The sequence below is a fragment of the Mustela nigripes genome, chromosome 6 (genome assembly GCF_022355385.1).
Source record: "Mustela nigripes isolate SB6536 chromosome 6, MUSNIG.SB6536, whole genome shotgun sequence".
NCBI lineage: Eukaryota > Metazoa > Chordata > Mammalia > Carnivora > Mustelidae > Mustela > Mustela nigripes.
In genome coordinates, this window is record NC_081562.1 from 68,936,522 (window position 1) to 68,959,529 (window position 23,008).

Consider the following 23,008-nt stretch of genomic DNA (forward strand, 5'->3'; position numbering starts at 1 on the left):
GAACCTGTGGTTTAGCATCAGACATTAATTTAGGAAATTCTCAATTATTATTATGTCACATATTTCTTCTGTTCCTTTCTCTCTTTTTTTCTCCTTCCAGTATCTTCATTATGTGTATGTGACACCCTTTGTAGTTGTCCCACGGTCCCACGATATTTTGTTCTATTTTTTTACATTGTTTTTTTAGGTTTTTGTTGTCTTTGCCATTTGGTTTTCAAGGATTCTATTGCTATGTCCTCTGCCTCAGAGATTCTTCCCTCAGCTGAGTCCAGTCTACTATAAGCCCCCCAAAGGCATTTCCATTCCAGTTACAGTATCCTTTGATCTAGCATCTCTTTCTGGTTCTTTCTTACAATTTCCATCTCTCTCCTTTACATTGCCCATCTATTCATGGATGCTGTCTGTTTTATCCAATAGAGCCCTCAGCATATTAATCATAGTTGTTTTAAATTCCTGGTCTGATAATTCCAACTTCCCTGCCATGTGTGGTTCTGATGCTTGCTTTGTCTTTTCAAATTATGGGTTTTGCCTTTTGGTATGACTTGTAATTTTCTCCTGATAGCTCAACATGATGTACTGGGTAAAAGGAGCTGCTGTAAACAGGCCTTTAGTAATGTGACTACGAGATAAGGTAGGGAGAGGGGAAGAATCCTACAGTCCTGAAATTAGGTCTCAGTCTTTCAGTAAAGCCTGTGTCTCTGCATCTCTGCATGGTGAACTTCACGATTTTCTTTAATTTTTTTTATTCCCTTTTTGGTGGGAGGGAATGGCTAGAGCCAGCTAGAGTTGTGTATTTTCTTTGCCCCGGGTGAGTTAAGCTCTGATAAAATTCCTGCAGATTAGGCTCTAATTAGTTTCCCTTGAGATCAGGCCTTGTTAGGCATTCCCTTTCCCCTCCCCCTGCTAGAAATAGGAGGGGATTTTGCTCCCATAGTTGTTATAGAACCCGGTGGAGTGTTTGGTGGTAAATCTAACAATATTATGGGCCCTCTCCCTTTCATGACTGTGTTCTCCTGGAGTTTTTGTTGTTTTTAAGATTTTTAATTTATTTATGACAGAGAGAGATAGAGAGGGACCACAAACACCAGGGAGCTGGGGAGGGAGAAACAGGCTCCCCGCTGAGCAGGGAGCCAGATATGAGGAGGGATCCCAGGACGCTGGGATCAAGATCTGAGCCAGCCAAAGGCAGACGCTTAACGACTGAGCCAACCAGGCACCCCTTTTCTGGAGTTTTTAACTTTCAAGAGTTGTCTACACTGAGCTTCCAATAATTTGGCATTTACAGTTCAGATGTTCTTACTTGGCACTGGTTTCTACAGTGGCTTTTGCTCCTGAATCTAGGTCTCTTCAGTCTTGAGGGCAGGTGTTTGCCCTGTTTCTTCCCCTCTTGTGGGTCAAAGAAGGGGTTTTTTTGTTTGTTAGGATGGGGTCAGATCTTCCAAACTCCTTACAGGTGAAACTTCAGTTTCCTTATCTATAAAAATAGGCACAATAACAATATCTAGCTCATAGATATGATGAAGATAGAATGAATATGTATAAAGGTTTAGAACAGTTCCTGGCACGTAGTAAGTGTAGGAGAGGGAAAATTCTTCTACCCTTCAAGGTCTTTCAGCTGGACAGAGAATTCAATTGATATGAGACAGGTTAATGGGAGAAAGAAGACAGTTTTATTATGTGCACATGGAGACCCAATAATGAAATTGAGACTTTGGGCACCTGGGTGGCTCAGTGGGTTAAAGTCTCTGCCTTCGGCTCAGGTCATGATCCCAGGGTCCTGGGATCCAGCCCTGAATCTGGCTCTCTGTTCAGCAGGGAGCCTGCTGCCCCCTCTCTCTGCCTGCCTCTCTGCCTACTTGTGATCTCTGTCAAATAAATAAATAAATAAAATCTTAAAAAGAAAAAAAAGAAAGAAAGAAAGAAATGACCAAGGCAGGCACATTTTAGACAAAGAAACAATAGATTTGTGAGGCATTTACAGGATAAGGAAAACAGGTATTTGTGAGCTTGAATTAGGAACTCTAAGCAGAATTTGGGCTGAGGTAGTAGATTAGTAAAAAAGTAACAAGGTTTATTTCTACAGTTTTCTCTACTTGATAGCCCTTGCCTTTGGTAATAAAGATGTCTTTTCTTAGTACAGGGATTGGTGTTTTTTATATGGGAGATTTGTTTCCTCCTTTCAGGAGGACAGAAGAAGTCTAAGTATCTTTGTACAGTTGACTCTCAAGTAGCTTCAGTTCAAAATGATCAGTGTTGGGCCTTTGTGGTTCATTTGGGGGTGGCCTGCCCTGGACTCCTACATAAACATTCAGTATATATTAGTAACTCTCTTCTTGTCAGCCTCCTCCTCATTGTTGTTATACCATTATTTCTACTGTTCCATAGTCTTAGGTATCCAAGCTGCCCCTGCTCTATTAACTTGCTAATGAAAGCTCTGTTATGTGTAGTTGGGAATTCTTATAATGGAGTTTCTAGAGAAAATATTTTATTTTTCCATGATCTTAAATAACACAATGAATATAAGAAAAGATTTTTATATGTTTTACTGATGATATATGATGTATGCCTCAATTCAAAAGCGATAGAACATTCCCTTTTTACTTTTTCTTTGACCATTTGTCAGAAGATTATTTTTATAGTAAGTTTTTACTTTGTTATTATTTATAGTTAATTGATAAATTGAAATTAATTTTACTGGAAACGCCACCATATGATTTGGAAGATAAAAATATAAAACAGTACCAAGGATCAATTCTAGAACTCCAGGAGCTCCTTCATCTTAAGTTTAACATAGCCACAGAAATACTTCTCAGAGTAAGTGTGATTTTTTTTTCTCATTTTGCTTATAAATTACAATTAACTTTTTAAGAGTTAAAATTTTATACTATATGATTAAAAAAATCTAGCATCTTTTTAATTAAAAGGCTATGGAAAAGTCAGTTAAAAAAATCAGTATAGTTGAAGTCCTGTTTTTCTTTAATATTTTATTTATTTATTTGAGAGAGAGAGAGAGCACGCACAGAGGGAGAGTGAGATGGGGAAGCAGACTCCTCGCTGAGCAGAAATGCCAGTGTGGGGCTCAATCCCAGGACCCTGAGATCATGACCTGAGCCAAAGGCAGATGCTTAACCGACTTTTTTTTCTTATACTTGCTAAGGTTTAGTAGGATCACTATGAAAATAAATTCACAAAACTTTATATGCTAAATATTCACTACTCAAGATAAATTGACTAATATCATAATTATTGGCAGTCAGTCTATTTTTCCCAAATATCTTATCATTAGTGATAATATTCGTATAACTAAAATCATCATTATACCTTGACAATTAATAATTCCATAATCTAATGTCCAGTCCCTATTTAAATTTTGGCTAATATCCTATCCCATGAATGTCTTCTATGGCTATTTTTGTTTTATTGTGTGCTCTTTAAATCAGAAAACAACCTAAAGTCACACATTTTTTGTGTGTGTCTTTTTATCTTTTGGTTTATGTTGGTCTCTGTATAGCCTTGGTAGAATATGTTCTAATTATGAAAAGAATTGCAAAATTGGCTTAAACTTTACTAAATTTATTATTAGTAGTAATATTTATAATGTAATTTTGGAACAGTTTTATTATAAGAAAAGCAAAGAAATGTATTATAATTTTTAATAATCAAGATTATTTTAAGAGAAAAAAGATAAAATATGTAAACTAAGAGATTAGAAAAAGTACTGTAATTTTTTTTTAAGATTTTATTTATTTATTTGACAGACAGAGATCCCAAGTAGGGAGAGAGGGGGAAGCAGGCTTCCTGCTGAGCAGAGAGCCTGATGTGGGGCTCCATCCCAGGACCCTGAGATCATGACCTGAGCCGAAAGGCAGAGGCTTAACCCACTGAGCCACCCAGGGCCCCAAATATTGTAATGTTTAATTTGAAATGGAAATACTACTATGAACCAGATTTCTTTTTAATCTGTAAAATGGAACCAGGTCTAATTGGGGTGAACAGCTGATTCCAGAACTGGAGCAGGGTAAGTGAAAGATGAGAATGAGTTATCTTGTGCTCGAAAGCAAATAAATGCTCAGAGACTAATGGAATTGTATCCAAAGGGACAGAACTAACTTAAAGGGGCTCCCTCTGGTCAAATTTGAAATTGTTTGAATATCAAAAAGAATAATTACAATTGATTATAGACCATTGACTAAATAAAAATCTGTGAGTCTAAAAGGATACTCCAGAAAAGCAGGTGAGAAAGTGGGATGGAGGGGAAGAACAGTTTATAGAAGAATGCCATCTGATAAATGGTGAAGGAATTGTCAGTTAGAAAATCACCATTTTTTTAATCCTCAATGTAATAAATGGTAAGGGGCATTTTTTTTTTAGGGGCATTTTCACTTAAATAATTAGGTGAAAAGTAGTTGAGGAGTGCATGATTCTCATGGTGCCAAAATATTAGACCACAGATTACATACAGATTGGGGAAAAGTGTACTTCACAACTGGGAGATACTTACCATGTTAACCAAGTGATCAAGTCCACATTGTTAACAGTGGGATATCATATGCCTCCTGACAGGACGCATCGTGAAGAGTACAGCATAACCTACAATGCCTTCTTGCCAAAAATAATTAAACCTACCTAGACCTAACTTTCAAAGAAGTTAGAAAAAATAAAGGGGACAGAAGAGCAAGCTAAGCAATACCATGAAGAATTAGATAAATTCACAATGTGGAATAGTTCTATAAGACTATCCTGAACACTTAAAAAGTTAATGTCACGGCATGGGGGGAAGCATGCAGGATCAATTACTTTTTAAAACTTGGCAATAAATTCAATCTCCAGTACCCCAAAGTTTTTATATTGTGACAACTAAATACATACAATATTGACTTTGTTAAGCCATTTAAGAGAGTTAATATGCATCAAGCTGTATTAGTCCTTATGAAAACGTACTTAAGAACTTCCTTAAATTGTGTGTTTCATCTTGGATATCAAGTATGGGACTAGTAAAACTTGACTCATTTGAATTTCATAAACTGGATAGTTTGTTTAATAAACTTGATAATACTCAGAAATAGACTAACTTCTGCAGTAGCATGATCTACATTTTAATGTACAAATAAAGAGGCATGTGTATAAAGTCATGATAATGTTAAAATCGAAAAGGGTAATATAATAGTAATCCTGGGAATATAGGAGCAACTTTAATCCTTAGACACAGTAAGAGAAACTAAGGGGAAAGGTGAAGCACATTTAATTAAGAAAATACATTTGTATCATTTAGAGAATAGAGAATTTTTTAAAAACAATTTTTTTGTTATTTTGATACTTTTACCTAAATTACTCTTCTAAGTAACAAATCTAACACCTAAGTGATGAAATAACTCATCTAAGTTGCATAGTTTATGAGGACTCTCATCTTTTATAATGTTTTCTTTTTTCTCTTACAGCAGGCTAGTACATTAGCAGATCTGGACAGTGGAAATATGGAAAAAGTCATTCAAGATGAAAATGTTACTCTATATGTGTGGGCAAACCTCAAGAAGAATCCAAGGTATTCCCATGGGTGCTACTATAGGTCAGAAGACATTGGGAATCGCCTCATGATGACCAGGGACTTGCCTGTTGCATACTAGCATGGTACACTTGGAAAAAACCTATGTTAGGAGGTCAGCCAGCTGAGGTTTGAATCTCAAACCTGCTATTTGTTTACCTTAGGCAAGTTATTTTCAGCTAATCACATCTTTCTGAGAAGTGATAGTGATAGTGACAAATCATGATCCCTTCTTCTGTTTAATCTTTAATATGTCAAAATTAATTGAGTTATAGTATGGCAGTGAGTTTTAGGAAAAAATTACCAAAGTAAAAGGAGGCCTAGGTGTTCTGGTCCCAGCTCTGAAAATACTGGTCATATGACAATGGAAAGAATTGGGGTTTAATTTTGATATTTACTAACAGGAAGGAACAAAATATTTTCCAAATTATATTTGCTATGAAATACCCTGTCATTTAAATCTAATGAGACAATATAAAAATATAACCTTTTTCATTGTAAAATGTGTTACATATAGAAGAGTAAAAACAATCTGTATACTTTTAAAAGGAAAAAATGAATAGCCCTGTATTAGCTACCCAGATTTAAGAAGAGAATTAGTTGGTGTCTTTTTACTCAGATAGTGAATAATAGAGGCTGAAACAGTTTTGTTTTATTTGAGAGTGATAGAGATATTTGCAGAGACAATGAGTTCAATGTTGGACCTGTTGAATTTGAAGTACTTATGAAATATGGAATACAACTGTCTGAAAGCATTGAAAAAAATCGAATTGGAGATATATTTTGAGGAGACATCATATAGATCACTAGTTCTTAACTTTGGGGAATCCTGGACTCTTGTGAACTTTATTACATATACTCATCATAGGTAAGGGCATTTTTGGACCTCTTAAAACCTATTCAAGGATGCCTCTTCTCCCCCTAACCCACCCCAGGAAACAGAACTCATGTTGAAAACTCCTGATAATGTGAGTTATGATTCACGCCATCAAAATAATAATATCCAAGAAGACTGTGTAGAAGGAAGAAGAAAGAGGGCCTGGATAGAGAGCAGAGTAATGATAACATTTAAGGGATGGTTAGGCAGAAGGCCATACAAAGGAAACAGAGAAGGACCTGCCAGAGATGGAAGACAAGAGTATGGGGTCATAGATCCCAAGAGAGTGTTTTGGGAAGGATAACATTAGCAACTGGGTCCAAATGCTGCAAAGCAAGCAAGTATGCATCGGAACTCCAAATTTTGGCAAAATTCAAGTGGAGAGAAATACCGCTGAGGTATAAATTCTCAACAGACTTAGTTTCTTAGGGTCTCATCCTTTTTGTTAAAATTATTTACAGGTACAAAAGTGTCAGATTCTCTGAAACACAAATTGGATTTGAAATTCCAAGGATTTTGGCAACAAGTGACATTGCTCTCCGCCTCCTACATACTCACTATGACCATGTCACACCACTGCGCCCTGTTCCAACATCATTACGAGAATATACTGCCACAGTCAATCACTTGGTCAAGGATGAAGTTAAGTATGAAGAAACAGCAGTCGACAAAGAGCTCCAAGAAGAGGGTAAACAACAAGAAAATGAGTCTAACTCTGTTGATGAAGAACAAACAAAATTTGAAGAACAAAGTGGTAGTGAAGTACAAACGGTAGGACACATTTTTGAAACATACATATTTTCTTCATGTAATAGGTGTTACTAGATTCCCTTGGAGCATTCTTTTTTTTTTTTTTTAAGATTTTATTTATTTATTTGACAGAGAGAATGTTCACAAATAGGCACAGAGGCAGGCAGAGAGAGAAGGGGAAGCATGCTCCCCACTGAGCAGAGAGCCCTATGCTGGGCTTGATCCCAGGACCCTGAGATCATGACCTGAGCTGAAGGCAGAGGCTTAACCCACTGAGCCACCAGGCGCCCCCCCCCCCCTTGGAGCATTCTTAAGATTTTTTCCTAAATGGGTGCCTGGGTGGCTCAGTGGGTTAAAGTCTCTGCTTTCGGCTCAGGTCATGATCCCAGGATCCTGGGATCAAGCCCTGTATCCCGATCTCTGCTCAGCAGGGAGCCTGCTTACCCTATCTCTCTCTGCCAGCCTCTCTGCCTACTTGTGATCTCTGTCTGTCAAATAAATAAATAAAATCTTTAAAAAAAAAAAAAAAAGATTTTTTTTCCTAAACAACTAGAAGTCGTCTGAAAGCCACTTTCTTGTCAGTAGCTCAATTTTGAATGTGTATATTTTCTTCTTGCCTTCTATTAATAGTCGCTATTCATAGTTGAGCCTGTTGCTTCAGCATCCTAAAGTTCAGCACAGGAGTTGCTCAGTTATATTTTAGGGACAACTTAGAAGCAAATTTAATTTTTATATATTGTATTTCAAATACACTTAAGGGAACTTGCAATTATATGGAAACTTGAGGTAAATACTTTCACAAACTAAAGGATTATCTTACTTTCTTAGGTTTTGTAAGAATTTTATGAAGTAAAAGTGATTTTCTTAAAGTATTATACTACTCTGAAAAAGTTGACATTTTATTTGGGTAATTTAATAATCATATTTCTTTAGTCGTTTTCTGTTCTTTCCTATTTCTAGAATTTCCAAGCTACTTAGTTACTATCTTAGAATTGTCTCTTTAGAATTTTTCAGAATTAAGAAGCCTTTTTGTTTGGCCATAAACAATCTGCGTTTTGGGGGAGGGGTTAGGAGGAGAGTGGTTGGGTTATGGACATTGGGGAAGGTATGTGCTATGGTGAGTGCTGTGAAGTGTATAAACCTGGTGATTCACAGACCTGAACCCCTGGGGCTAGTAATACATTATATGTTAATAAAAAATTAAAAATTATTATAAAAAACACTAGAATTTTATACCCAGGGCATTGAAAGGAATAAAAGTACAGAAAAATTTAAACATACACACACACACACACACACACACAGAACAATCCCTGGCAAAGAGTAGATGCCTAATCAATATTTATTAAACACATGAGAAAATAAGCAAATATATAAATTAATTTTTTTTTAAAATCTGCATTTTAGGAAGGACCAGAAATAGGTTTTCCTACAAGTGCCTAAGACATGATATGTGTTGTTTTATTGGTTTATTTTCTTTAAACACAGGGAAGGGTTAAGAATTAGATTGAATGTAAATTTGAATATAGAATAGGAATTACTAAAAATTCTTAGAATATGTGTGGTTGAAAAATTCCATTTTAAATATCACACCAGAATAAAAAATTATAGAGATTCTTTATTAATATAGAAAATAGATATGACACAGTGATCAATACAAAGAATAGTATTTAGAATATGATTATGACCATGTAAAAATGAAAAGGAATAGAGGAGGAGAACCCAGAAACCTGTATACAGCTGATATTTTAGAGAGGTGGGAAATAATTTGCTGCTCAAAAATTTGTACTTAAAAAGAACATTCTTTGAGCAATCCAATAGCTTTTAAAATTAAAAAAAAAAATTACCTCTCTAGCTTCACTAGATAGAGTTAACAATATTTATAGTTCTCCTGCCTTTTCTGAACATATTGGATGATTACTCTCCTTATCCCCCTTAAGTCAGGCATGACTAGGACTTGCTTTAGCTAATAAGATGTGCGTGGAAGGGGCATACTGATTTCTTTTTTTTTTTTTTTCCTTTTTTTAAGATTTTTTTTTTTTTTTTAATTTATTTAGTCAGAGAGAGAGAGCGAGAGCGAGCACAGGCAGACAGAGTGGCAGGCAGAGTCAGAGAGAGAAGCAGGCTCCCCATGGAGCAAGGAGCCCGATGTGGGACTCGATCCCAGGACGCCGGGATCATGACCTGAGCTGAAGGCAGCTGCTTAACCAACTGAGCCACCCAGGCGTCCCAGGGGCATACTGATTTCTAAGGGAGGAGGATAAAGAATGAGTAAATGGGCCCTGAACTTCACAATAATTGAATATGCAGTAAAAAACAAAATGAAAACCCATTAACTTAAAATTTGACAGGATTTATGGTTGAACATTCATGAAAACAGAACAAATTAAAAACAAGGTAACAAAATTATTGTATGAAAAAGGTGTCTAAAAATGTTTGACCTTGATCTGATTCAAAATATTGGATAATTTCTCCCCCTCAAGTTCCTTGATTACAATTAATATTTAATTGAAAACCCATCAACATTTTATTCAAGAATTTCACATTACTTGAAAATTGTGAAATAATGATTAGAAAACATAATTTGATAAGATTACGTGAATTTACATGGCTAACACAATTCTTTCTTATGCACGTATGTCTGTTAAAAAGGCCTTAGGCAGTGATGATTTATTATAATTCTGTTAACATTGGAAATAATTTTATATTAAAATATAAGCATATAAATTCACTGTAATACCAAATAGTACAATTATAGATTTTCCTCAAGGTCTGTCCTTTGGTACAGTTAAGTTGTTTCCTTTCCTCTCAACTAGGGAGGTCAAAGCTACCAAATTAAGCTTACCTCAGTTCAAATAGCTCTTACCAATGTGTGTGCATTTGGTTTTTCTATTTTTATTTAATGCTTTATTGAACAGTTTTAACTTATAGCGATAACTAAAGGTATACCAATGGCTAATGTTGATAATGCCACAAAGGTATGCCCAGGAAAAGTTTTCTACCCACTGGTAAAATGCATGTTTCATGGAATATTGAAGGTGTCCTCAAGTAGGTAATCTAGGAAACCCAGAATAAAGATGAGCCGGCAATGAGTGATATGGCAGAAGTTACTTTATTTTATGAAACTTCTCCACAGCCTGGGAAGTTTGACCTACAATTGTGTGGAGGGTAGACAGGGAAACCTAGCTGGAGGGAACTCTATTAATCAGGCGATTTCAAATGAGAAAATGGCCCCCAAATGAGTAACATTAATTCACTTAGCGCCTGTTTTCAGGAACCCAAACTCTTTTTTTTTTTTTAAAGATTTTATTTATTTATTTGACAGAGATCACAAGTAGGCAGAGAGGCAGGTAGAGAGAGGAGGGGAGGAAGCAGGCTCCCTGCTGAGCAGAGAGCCCGATGCAGGGCTCGATCCCAGGACCCTGAGATCATGACCTGAGCTGAAGGCAGAGGCTTTAACCCACTGAGCCACCCAGGCGCCCCCAGGAACCCAAACTCTTATCACACCGAACAGGCACAGGCGTGTGTGTATAGATGCTTATGCGCATGTGATCTGTCATCCTTCCAAAACGCCCATAGCATTCTGAGAAAGTTTATATGAATGATGCTAAAGCATGTATGAGTTCCACAGAAGCAGAAGAATCCCGCAGTAATAGTTAAGTGTGTGAGGCAGGAGGGAAAAGCCATCTGCTGTGCTGAGGGAGGATTGGTGGGGCTGCATCAAGCCTGGGGAGCAGTAACCGCTTGGTGTGAAGAATCCCCCAGGCACTTGCTGTGCTATGCTGGGTAGGGAGGGAGAGAGAGCAGATTTGAACAGTGGTCACTCTTGCTACGAATTCTGAACAGTGTAAGCCACCTTTTGTAAGTGTAGGTAGCCTACAGAAGACAAAAATCACTGGATATATAAAGAGAATCAGCCGCTCAAAAGGGGAGGATGAAGATAATTTGGAATTGGGGGGGGGCATAAAAGAAAGGGTGGAAAGGAGTAAGAGACTGAAAATCGGTATCAAAGAAGTTCCAGAGATTGAGAAGGGAAAGATGGGTTTAATATAATAATTGGCTTGAGATTTGAAATTAGTTTGGGTTTTTTTTGTTTTTTTTTTTTTAAGATTTTATGTATTTATTTGACAGAGAGAAATCACAAGTAGACAGAGAGGCAGGCAGAGAGAGAGAGAGGGAAGCAGGCTCCCTGCTGAGCAGAGAGCCTGATGCAGGACTCGATCCCAGGACTCTGAGATCATGACACGAGCTGAAGGCAGCGGCTTAACCCACTGAGCCACCCAGGCGCCCCTGAAATTAGTTTTTATTTGTATTTCACGCTATAGATTAAAAAAATAACATTGAAGTTTTAAATATAAAAACAAGTTAATCAAAACTCAAAATGATAGAAATATATGAGGAGAACATAGGAAAATTATTTTATTGTCTTTATAAGATCTTATCAGTGCATCAAAATCAAGACCGTAAAAGGAGATTCACTAGATTCAAACATTTGTATAGCCAAATAAAACTCTCTATGAAGAGAGTTGAAAGATAATGAAATGAGAAACTACTTAAACATATAAAACAAGAGGTTAATATTTTAATATAAAAGAGCTTTTACAAATTGGTAAGATAATTTCCTAATGTAAAATTAGACAGAGGACTTGAAAAAGCAGATGAGAGGAGAAATGCAACTAGCCAATGAAGGAATGAAAAGATACCGAATCAAGTAAATGATCAAATTAGAAGCAGCATTATATACCCTGTCTTCTCAGGTTGAGCATGAGGGGTAGAAGGCATTTTCACATACTGTTGTTAGATATGTAAATTTGTACAAATCTTTCTGAAGGGCAGTTTGGTACCATGTAAATGTACCCAATAGTGATTTTAATCTTAGTAATTTATTATGAAATAATATCACAAGTAAATAAAAATGTGTTACAGTGTTTATTGAGATTTTTATAGTAGCAAATATAGTTCACAGAGTAATTATCAAATAGTCAACAGTCAAATATTAGTAGCCATTCAAAATAATGATATAGTTTTTATGTACTTCTTTTAAATTCTAAATTTTTAAAGATTTTTATTTATTATTTATCAGAGAGAGAGAGAGAGCAAGCACAGGCAGACAGAATGGCAGGCAGAGGCAGAGGGAGAAACAGGCTCCCTGCCGAGCAAGGAGCCTGATGTGGGACTCGATCCCAGGACGCTGGGATCATGACCTGAGCGAAGGCAGCTGCTTAACCAACTGAGCCACCCAGACGTCCCTAAATTCTAAATTTTTATTGAGATAAAATTGACATACCTATTTTCAGGTGTACAACATATCATTTGATATCTTTACTATGAAATAATTACCACAATAAGTCTAGTTAATATCCATCATCACACATAGTTACAAATATTTTCTTGTGATGAGAACTTTTAAGATATCTCTTAGGAACTTTCAAATATACAATATGATATGAATTACTGTTATCATGCTGTACATTATATCCCCAGGATGCATTTTATACCTAGCCTTTTTTTTTACCTTTTAGCCATCTTCATCCATTTTACTCACCTCCTGATCTCTGGTAAATCTCTGCGTTTGAGTTTGTTTTGTTTTGTTTAGCTTCCACGTATAAGTGAGATCATCCAATATTTGTCTTTCTCTGACTTATTTTACATAATGCCTTCAGGGTCCATCCATGTTGTCACAAATGGCAAGATTTCCTTTTTTATGGCTTAATAATGTTCCATTGTGTATATATACCATGTTTTCTTTTTTTTTTTTTTTAAGATTTTATTTATTTATTTGACAGATCACAAGTAGGCAGAGAGGCAGGCGCGGGGGTGGGGGGGTGACGGGAAACAGGCTTCCTGCCGAGCAGAGAGCCCAATGCGGGGCTCGATCCCAGGACACCAGGATCACGACCCAAGCCAAGGCAGAGGCCCAACCCACTGAGCCACCCAGGCGCCCCTATACCATGCTTTCTTCATCCATTCATCTATCAGTGGACATTTACATTGTGTCTTGACTATGATAGATAATGCTGTAGTGAACATGGCGGTGCATACATCTTTCCAAGTTAGTGTTTTTATTTACTTTGGATAAATACCCAAGAGTGGATCATATGGTAGTTCTATTTTTTAATTATTTTGAGGAAGCTCCAGACTGTTCTTCATAGTGACTGCACCAATTTACATTCCCACCAACAGTGCACAAGGGTTCCTTTTTCTCCGTTTCCTTGCCAATCCTTGTTATTATCTTTTTGAAAATAGTTATCCTAACAGGTAAGAGGTGATATCTCATTGTGGTTTTGATTTGCACAGCCATGATGACTGGTGATCTTGAGTACCTTTTCATGTACCCATTGGCCTCTTTCATGTACTTAAATGTCTTCTTCAGAAAAATGTCTACTTATTTTTATATTGCATTGTTTTTTACTATTGAGTTATGTAGATTCTATATATTTTGAATATTAACCCCTTATCAAATATATGATTTGCAAATATTTTCTTTCATTTGGTAAGTTGCCTTTTCATGTTGTTGATTGTTTCGTCTGTTCTACAGGAGCTTTTTAGTTTTATATAATTCCACTTATTCATATTTGCTTTTGTTGCCTTTGTTTTTTGGTCACCAAGACTAATGTTAAGGAGTTTACCACCTATGTTTTCTTCTAGGAGTTTTATGGTTTTAGATCTTATGTTCAAGTCTTTAATTCATTTTGAGATAATTTTTGTGTATGATGTAAAGTGTTCCAGTTTCATTCTTTTGCATATGTCCATCCAGTTTTCCTAGCACCATTTCCTGAAGAAACTGGTCTTCTTTCATAGCATATTCCCAGGTACTTTTTGTAAATTAATTGACCAGGCATGCATGGTTTTATTTCTGGGCTCTATCCTGTTCTGTTGATACATGTGTTTGTTTTATGCCAATGTAATACTGTTTTAATTGCTATAGGTTTGTAATATAATTTCAGATCAGAATGTGTGATGCCTCAGCTTTGTTTTTCTTTCTCAGTATTGCCTTGGCTAAGCAGGGTCTTTTGTGATTCTATACAAATTTTAAGATCATTTGTTCTATTTCTATAAAAAAATGTCATTGGAACTTTGATAGCCATCACACTGAATCTGCAGATCGCTTTGGCTAGAATGGACTTGTTAACAATATTAATTCTTTCTCTCCATGAACATAGAACATCTTTTCATTTATTTGTATTTTTAATTTTTTATCAGTGTTTTATAGTTTTCAATATATGGGTCTTTTGCTTCCTTGTTAAATTTATTCCTGGTATTTTATTCTTTTTGATATAATTGTAATTGGATTATTTTCTTGATTTCTCTGATAGTTTGTTTTTAGTGTATAGAAACATTACTGATATTTGTATGTTGAGTTTGTATCCTGCAACTTTACTGAATTTGTTGACAAGTTCTAACAGGTTTTTGGTGTAGTCCTTAGTGTTTTTTATGTATAATATCATGTCATCTGCAAATAGTGGTATTTTTACTTGTTCTTTTGCTTGACTAATTTCCCTGGCTAGGGCTTCCAATATTATGTTGAATAAAAGTGGTAAGAGTGGGCATCCTTGTCTTGTTCTTGGTCTTATACGAAAAGCTTTTCAGTGTTGGGTATGATGGTTGTGAACTTGTCATATATGGCCTTCATTATGTTAAGGTACATTCCCTATATACCTACTTTGTTGAAAGTTCTTTTCAAAATGGCTGTTGAATTTTGTCAAATGATTTTTCAGCATCTACTGAGATAATCATATGATTCTTATCCTTCATCACATTGACTGACTTATGGATGTGAACCATTCTTGTATCCCTGTAATATCCTACTTAATCATAGTGTATGACCCTTTTAATGTATTGCTGAATTCCCTTTGCTAATATTTTGTTGAGGATTTTGCAGCTATGTTTATCAGGAATATTGATCTGTAATTTTCTTGTGGTGTTCTTGTTTGGCTTTGGTATCAGGATAATAGTGATCTTGTAAAATGAGTTTGGAAATATTCCATTTTATTGCATTGTTGGAAAGACAATTGAGAAGGATTAGTATTAATTATTCTTTTAAATGTTTGGTAGAATTCATCAATGAAGCCATCTGGTCCTGGATTTTTGTTTGCTAGGAGATTTTTGATTACTTATTCAATTCCTTACTATAAATTGATTTGTTCATATTTTCTGTTTCTTTAAGATTCAGTCTTGGCAGGTTGTATGTTTCTAGGAACATCCATTTCTTCTGGGTTGTATATTTTGTTAGTGTGTAATTGTTCAGAGTAGTCTCTTATCCTTTGTATTTTTATGGTATCAGTTGTAATGTCTCCTCTCTCATTTCTGATTTTATTTATTTGTTTCTTGGTGAACCCAGCCAAAGTTTTGTTAATTTTGTTTATCTTCTTTAAAAAATAGCTCTTTGAAAAATGCCATTGGTAATTTGATCGGTATAGCATTGAAAAGTATAGATTGCCCTGGGCAGCATAGACATGTTAACAATGTTTATTCTTCTAATCCATGAGCATGGAGTGCTTTTCCATCTTTTTGTGTCTTCTTCAATTTCTTTCATAAGTGTTCTGTTGTTTCTAGACTATAAATGTTTTACCTCTTTGATTAGGTTTAATCCTAGGTATCTTATGGTATTTGGTGCTATTGTAAATGGAGTCGATTCCCTGATTTCTCTTTCTACACTGACATTGTTAGTGTATAGAAAAGCAACTGATTTCTGTGCATTGATTTTGTATCCTGCCACATTACTGAATTGCTGTATTAGTTCTAGTAATTTGGTGGTGGAGTCTTTTGGGTTTTTCACGGAAAGTATCATGTCATCTGGGAAGAGAGAGAGTTTGACTTCTTCTTTGCCAATTTGAATACCTTTTATTTATTTTGTTCTCTGATTGCTGGTGCTAGGACTTCTGGTACTATGTTGAACAGTAATGGGAGAGTGGACATCCTTGTCGTGTTCCTGATCTTCTTTTCCCCATTGAGAATCATATTTGCTGTGAGTACTGGGTGTTATATGCAAATAATGAATCATGGAACACTACATCAAAAACCAGTGAAGTACTGTATGGTGACTAACATAACATAATAATGATAAAAAAAATACATAAGTAAATACAGCCAAATAAAATCTAAAAATAAAAAAAAAACTATTTCATTGATCTTTTCTAATGTTTTCTTAGTCTCTTCTTCATTTATTTCTATCCTACTCTTCATTATTTACTTCTAATTTTAGGCTTCGTTTGTTCCTTTTCTAATTCTTGGAGGTATAAAGTTAGGTTGTTTATTTGGAATCTTTCTTGTTTCTCAATATAGGCATTTATTGCTATGAACTTTTGTTTTATAACTCTTCTTGTTACATCCCATAGGTTTTGGTATGTTGTGTTTCTATATTTATTCGTCTCAAGGTGGTTTTTTTTTTTTAATATTTTATTTATTTATTTGACAGACAGAGATCACAAGTAGGCCGAGAGGCAGGCAGAGAGAGAGAGAGAGAAAGAGGAGGAAGCAGGCTCCCCGCTGAGCAGAGAGCCCGATGCGGGACTCGATCCCGGGACCCCGAGATCATGACCTGAGCCGAAGGCAGCGGCTTAACCCACTGAGCCACCCAGGCACCCCTCAAGGTGTTTTTTAAAATTTCTCTATGATTTCTTCTTTGACCCATTGGTTATTTGGTAGCATGTTGTTTAAGCACCACATATTAGTGAATTTTCTTTGATTCTTTTCTATCTTTTGTGTGTCTCTAATAAGTTGTGTGCTTTGTGGATACTGTGAGGCTTATGTAAGAACATATTTATAACAATCTATTTTAAGTTGATAACAATTTAAGTTTGAACACATTCTGAACACAGAGCAGAATTTTCTGGTTTTCTTCTTATAATTGATTTCTAGTTTCATATTGTGGTTGGAGAAGATGCTTGATATAAAATCAGTTTTCTTATATTTATTAAGACTTATTTTCTGGCCTAATATATCATCCTTGGAGAATAGAATGTTCCATATGCTCTTGAGAAGAATGTGTATTCTGTTGTGTTTGGTTGGAATGGCCTATAAATGTCTGTTAAATCCGCCTGATCCAACATATTATTTAAGGGCAATGTTTCCTTATTGGTTTCTGTCTGAGTGATCTAATAATTGATGAAAGTGGGGTATTAAAGTCCCCTACTATTATTGTATTGCTCTCTATTTCTCCCTTAGATCTGTTAATAATTGCTTTCTGTATTTAGGTGCTCCTTTGTTGGGGACATAAGTATTTATGTCATGTATTCTTGTTAGATTGGCCCCTTTATCATTATGTAATGACCTTTGTCTCTTATTAGTCTTTATCTTAACATCTTTGATAAAATTGCAGCTACCTTATCTTTCTTTTGGTTTCCCTTTGCATGAGTATTTCTTTCCATCCCTTCACACAGTGTGTGTGTCTTTACATGTGAAGTGAATCTCTTTTAGGCAGCCAATAGATAGGTCTTCCTTTTTTTTTTTTTTTTTTTTAAAGATTTTATTTATTTATTTGACAGAGAGACAGTGAGAGAGAGCATGAGAGAGGAGAAAGTCGGAGGGAGAAACAGACTCCCCGTGGAGCAGGGAGCCCGATGCGGGACTCGATCCAGGACTCTGGGATCATGACTTGAGCCGAAGGCAGTTGCCTAACCAACTGAGCCATCCAGGTGCCCAAGTCTTCCTTTTTTATGATTTAGTCATTCTATGTCTTTTGACTGGAGAGTTTAGCTGGTTCACATTTGAAGTAATTATTAATAGGTATTTACTTACTGACATTCTGTTCATTGTTTTTTAATTATTTTGTAATTCCTCTGTTATTTCTTCTTTTCTTGCTCTCTTCCTTTTGATTGATTCCTTGATTTGTGGTATGCTTTGATTCTTTTCTATCTTTTGTGTGTCTCTAATAAGTTGTGTGCTTTGTGGATACTGTGAGGCTTATGTAAGAACATATTTATAACAATCTATTTTAAGTTGATAACAATTTAAGTTTGAACACATTCTGAAACTCTATTTTTTTTTAAGGTTTTATTTATTTATTTGACAGACAGAGATCACAAGCAGGCAGAGAGGCAGGCAGAGAGAGAGAGAAGGAAGCAGGCTCCCCACAGAGCAGAGAGCTCGATGTGGGGCTCGATTCCAGGATCCTGGGATCGTGACCTGAGCCGAAGGCAGAGGCTTTAACCCACTGAGCCACCTAGGCGCCCCTGAAACTCTATTTTTACTCCTACCATGTTTGATGGGTTTGATGTCACCATTTACATCTTTTTACTTGTGTATTCCTTAGGAAATTATTGTAGTTATAGTTATTTTTACTGCTTTTTTATTTTGACCTTTTTAGTAGCTTTATGAGAAGTTGACTCACCATCTTTACGCCATTAATTATTCTGAATTTTACTATATATTTACCTTTACCAGTGAGACTTATACTTTCATGTGTTTTCCTGTTACTAATTAGTACCCTTTTGTTTCAATTTGAAGAAGTCACTTTAACATTTCTTATGTATAAGGCTGTTCTAGTGGTGATGAACTCTTACCTTTTGCTTGTCTGGAAAGCTCTTTATCTCTCCTCCAGTTCTGAATGATAACTTTGCCAGGTATTCTTCATTGTCAGGGCTTTTTGTTTTTTTGTTTGTTTCTTTTAGCCTAATAAATTGTGGCATTCCCGTCTGGACTGCAAACTTTCTGCTGAAAAAAATTTGCTCACTGTTTTATGGGGGCTACCTTGTATGTCATGAAATGTTTTTCGTTTGCTGCTTTTTGGATTCTTTCCTTGTCTTTTACTTTTGACACTTACAATGTGTCTTGGTGTGGATCTCTTTGCGTTCATCTTTTTTGGAACTTTCTGGGCTTTCTGAATCTGGATGTCCGTTTTCTTCCCCAGGGTAGGGAAGTTTCCAGTCATTATTTCTTCTAATAAGTTTTCTACCCCCTTCTCTTTTCTCCTTCTGGGGCCCCTATAATGTGAGTGTTGGTCTGTATAATGTCTGTGAGTCTCTAAAGCTATCTCCACACTTTCTCACTCTCTCTTTCTCTACTCTGATTGGGTGAATTCTACTGCCCTGTCTTTGAGTCTATTAATTGTATTTTTCAGTTAATTTATTGTATTCTTTAGCTCTGTGATTTCTATTCCACACTCTTGTATGTTCTTTGTTGAAAATCTCACTTTGTTCATCCCTTTTTCTTCTGATGCTGGTGAGCATCTTTATGACCTTTGTTTTGAACCTTTATCAGATAAGCCACTTATCTCCAGTTCAGTAAGGTCTTCTCTGAGGTTTTATCTTGTTTTTTCCTTTAGAATATATTCCTTTGTTTCTTCATTTTACTTGACTCTCTGTGTTGGCTTCTGTGCATTAAACAGCCACCTCTCCCAGTCTTGGAGTAGCTTCATGTAGCAGATAAAATATATCTTTCAACCCTGCCCTAGCTCTTCATTGTCTTTTAATCTTTTGCGATTGTACAAAGCAGGCTCCTTTATTTTTAATGGCTCTCAGTAGCTGAGAATGCACCAAGATCCATCAGTTTCCCGAAGATGAGGATCTCAATCAGCACCTAGTTTCAGGCTAACTGGAAGCCAGGCCTTCAGGCAGCAGTATGCAAATATACATCTTTTGGGGGAGTACTGGAAGAAGGATATTTTTGACTGCTCCCTCTCTGAGCTAAGCCCTGGGGTGATAGCCAGTTAAGACTTTCTTTCTTTTCAACTGTTTTTTGATGAACTCATGAACACAAGCCCATTGGCCACCATCCCCAAGCAATCAAGAGGTGTCCCCTGGGCAGCAGCCACAAAACCCAGCGAATTAGATGCAAAACTCAGGGCACCAAGCATGTGTACTAACTCAGCTCTGCTGGATACTGGTGCTCTAGAGCAAGCAGAGAGTCCACCCATTGCAGTCTCTGGACAGGATTACAGTGGGCCCTTGGACCTGTTTTTAACTAGAAGCCTGCCCATCAGGCTACGGCTGTTTAGATAAGCTTAGTAGGCCTCTTTCACAAAAAGACTAAGCTCCTGGATCTGTTTCCTCTCTGCTGTGCCCTGGGGAAGGTGGCCAGTTAAGAACTCTTTCTCTATTTGTTACAGCCTTATGGGACTCGTGTGTGAGCCCTATTGGTCACCAAAGCCAGGCAATCTAAAGGTGTCCCCTTGGGTGGCAGCTGCAAAAACCACACACAGAAAAAGGTTACAAGCTCCTTTCTGGGAGATACTGGCATCTGGAGCTAGACGGAGGGAGAATGCTGAGATAGTGCCCACTGGTTTCTGTTTTTGAAGAGTGATTCAGTAGGTCCCTAGATGTGTGTTAAATTAGATGCCTGGCCCTCAGGCCTATACTTTAAGATAAGCTAATAAGCCTCTTTCACAGAAAGTCAAGGTGATTTTCAGTCAGCTGCTTCTGCACTAGGCCCTGAGGCAGGTAAGTCTTGGACTGGAAACTTTTAGCTCTTTCTCAGCTTGCTATGGCCTTGTGGGTTTTGTGGACACAAGCCCCATCTGCTGTCAGAGCTAGGTATTTTAGGAGCTGGTCTCTCAATTGCAGGTTTTAAGAGTTAGGGTGCTAGATATGGGGTTCAAATACTTCAGTCCTCAGAGAGAAGATGATGTTTATGTATTCCTTCCCAATTGCGGGTCACTGCGGGGAGGTGAGATTCATGGCAAGGTTGTGTCTCAGCCTTTCCTACCCACTTTGATGTAGGGTTTTTTTCATCCACCCAATGTGTGGGAGTCACTCAGCTTGTTTTGGGCTCCCCCCAGCCCCAGAGGAAACTGTTCCATTTGTAGCTGTAGTTTTAATGTGTCTGTGGGAGGAGGTAGTTTCAAGATCCTCCTACATCATCATCTCTAATGGGAACCTATATACTTTTATATAGAAAGATACTGAAAATGTATTGTTAAGATACTTATTCATGTTACAAAACCACATTAGCCATAGGATTCTATTTTGTGAGGGGATTTCTGTTACTTGTTAATGCATAGAGTAAAGTCTAGAAGCCTAGTCACCAAACAGTGGCTGTTTTGGTGGTCAGGAGTGGGGAGTGTGAGAAAAGTGAGATGATTGTATATTGTCAGTGATTTAAAAATTTTTACACTTCTGTATTGTTTGAATTTACAATAAGCAAGTACTGAACCCACATACATTTTTTTTTCACACATTACTTTTCTAATAGAAAATGAAACAATGTATATCCTTTTTTGATTCTAAAGAGAGAAATTCGTAGGACTCTGTGATAACCCCGTTTGCTATTTTGTCATTGGGAAATTCTCTTACACCCATTATGCTCGTCCACTGCACCTAATTTCTCTTTGTCTTTTTTTTTTTTTTTTAAGATTTTGTTTATTTATTTGACAGAGATCACAAGTAGGCAGAGGCAGGCGGGTAGGCGGGGCGGCGGAGTGGGTGGGTGGGGGGACCTGCTGAGCAGAGAGCCTGATGCGGGGCTCCATCCCAGGATCCCAAGACCATGACCTTAGCCGAAGGCAGGGGCTTAACCCACTGAGCCACCCAGGCGACCCTCTCTTTGTCTTTAAAGACTTACCTTAAATTTTACCTCATAAAGTTTTCTCCTTCAGGCTAAATTAGATGTCTCTACTCCATTCTTATTCTGCTTAATTATTAGAATTCTTAACCTTAAACAATAATTATGATCTTGAGGACATGCATAGTCTTGACAGAGTTCGTATTTACCATAAGCACAAGGCCTGGTACATGGTTGGGGTTCAGTGGACGTTTATTGAATGAATGATGAAATAAGTGAATGAATGTATGGTTAAGTGATTAAAAGTAGGCCCTGACTTAAGTCTGATTTGTTGTGAACAACCTACATAAAAAAACAGCCACCCGTATCAAGGAATCAACTACTATCCACATTTAAGTTATTCTGTATTAGAAATGCTTAAGACCCTTAAAATTACAGTTAAGTGGGTGGGAACCACTTAGCTATGTTTAGGCAATCTTCAAGCTTGTCAGGAGAGATTCTCTGGGACCCTGTCCTCAGCAGTTCTGATCCCTAGTGCTCTGACATAATACAAGTGGTGATAGGGAGGCTCCACTTCCACCACCACGCCTCAGGAAGTGCTCCTTGTAGTCCTTTTGGAACTTAGAATGAATTTGAAGCAAAATATATGAAGGACAGTTAGGTTTGTATTCCTTATAATCACAGCAGTATAGGGACTCTCATAACCCTAAATGTCATTCTCAACACTTGTGTTTGGCAAGTGTATTCTTAATTTTTTAATTGGCACGTAAATTCATGAAATTTAACTTTTATGTATCTGTGTACATGTGTTTAAGTGTATGTATGAATTAGGGACTACCTGTAACATCAGTAGGAAAACTTAGAACATTTTGAATTTAGAGGAAGAGATTTCTTTATTTTTACAACTTTATTTTTTCATTTAGGGTAAACTGCTTACCTTTAAAATTTTAGTTTGGCATATTTTAATATAGATTTATCTCCCCTTTTTAATGAATTTGGAGGCTGGTTGCAAGACAAATTGTTGGTATAATAATGCAGCAATTAGGGACACCCGGGTGGCTCAGCTGTTTAGGTGTCTGCCTTCGGCTCAGGTTGTGACTCCAGGTCCTGGGATCGAGTGCCATGTCGGACTCCTTGCTCAGCAGGGAGCCTGCTTCTCCCTCTGCCTGTCTCTCCCGTTGCTTGTGCTTGCGTGCTCTATCTCTCTCTGACAAATAAATAAAATCTTTTTAAAAAAATGAAGGAATTACCCAAATACCTGAGATGCATGTGGTATGTGATATGATCACACAAAAAAAGCATTTAGCACCTTGTTAAAAAATTAATTCTCTTAGATGAGCCAATTATTTTTTCCCTAGGTCTATTAAGAACTTCACCACTAGAGGGCTCTTAGTACCATA

General features: G+C 36.7%; 1 protein-coding gene across 8 annotated transcripts in view; it reads left to right on the top strand.

Annotated features, from left to right (window-relative positions):
• Positions 1-23,008, top strand: part of DNAI7 (dynein axonemal intermediate chain 7) — a 62,971-nt gene that overhangs the window by 21,879 nt on the left and 18,084 nt on the right. For 7 of the 8 annotated variants that reach the window (XM_059402792.1, XM_059402794.1, XM_059402799.1 and 4 more), the window contains 3 exons: positions 2,668-2,814; positions 5,439-5,542; positions 6,881-7,190. In XM_059402792.1, the coding sequence (XP_059258775.1) occupies positions 2,668-2,814; positions 5,439-5,542; positions 6,881-7,190 (561 nt within the window). The remainder of the gene's footprint in view (positions 1-2,667; positions 2,815-5,438; positions 5,543-6,880; positions 7,191-23,008) is intronic. The other variant, XM_059402796.1, reaches the window with a different exon arrangement.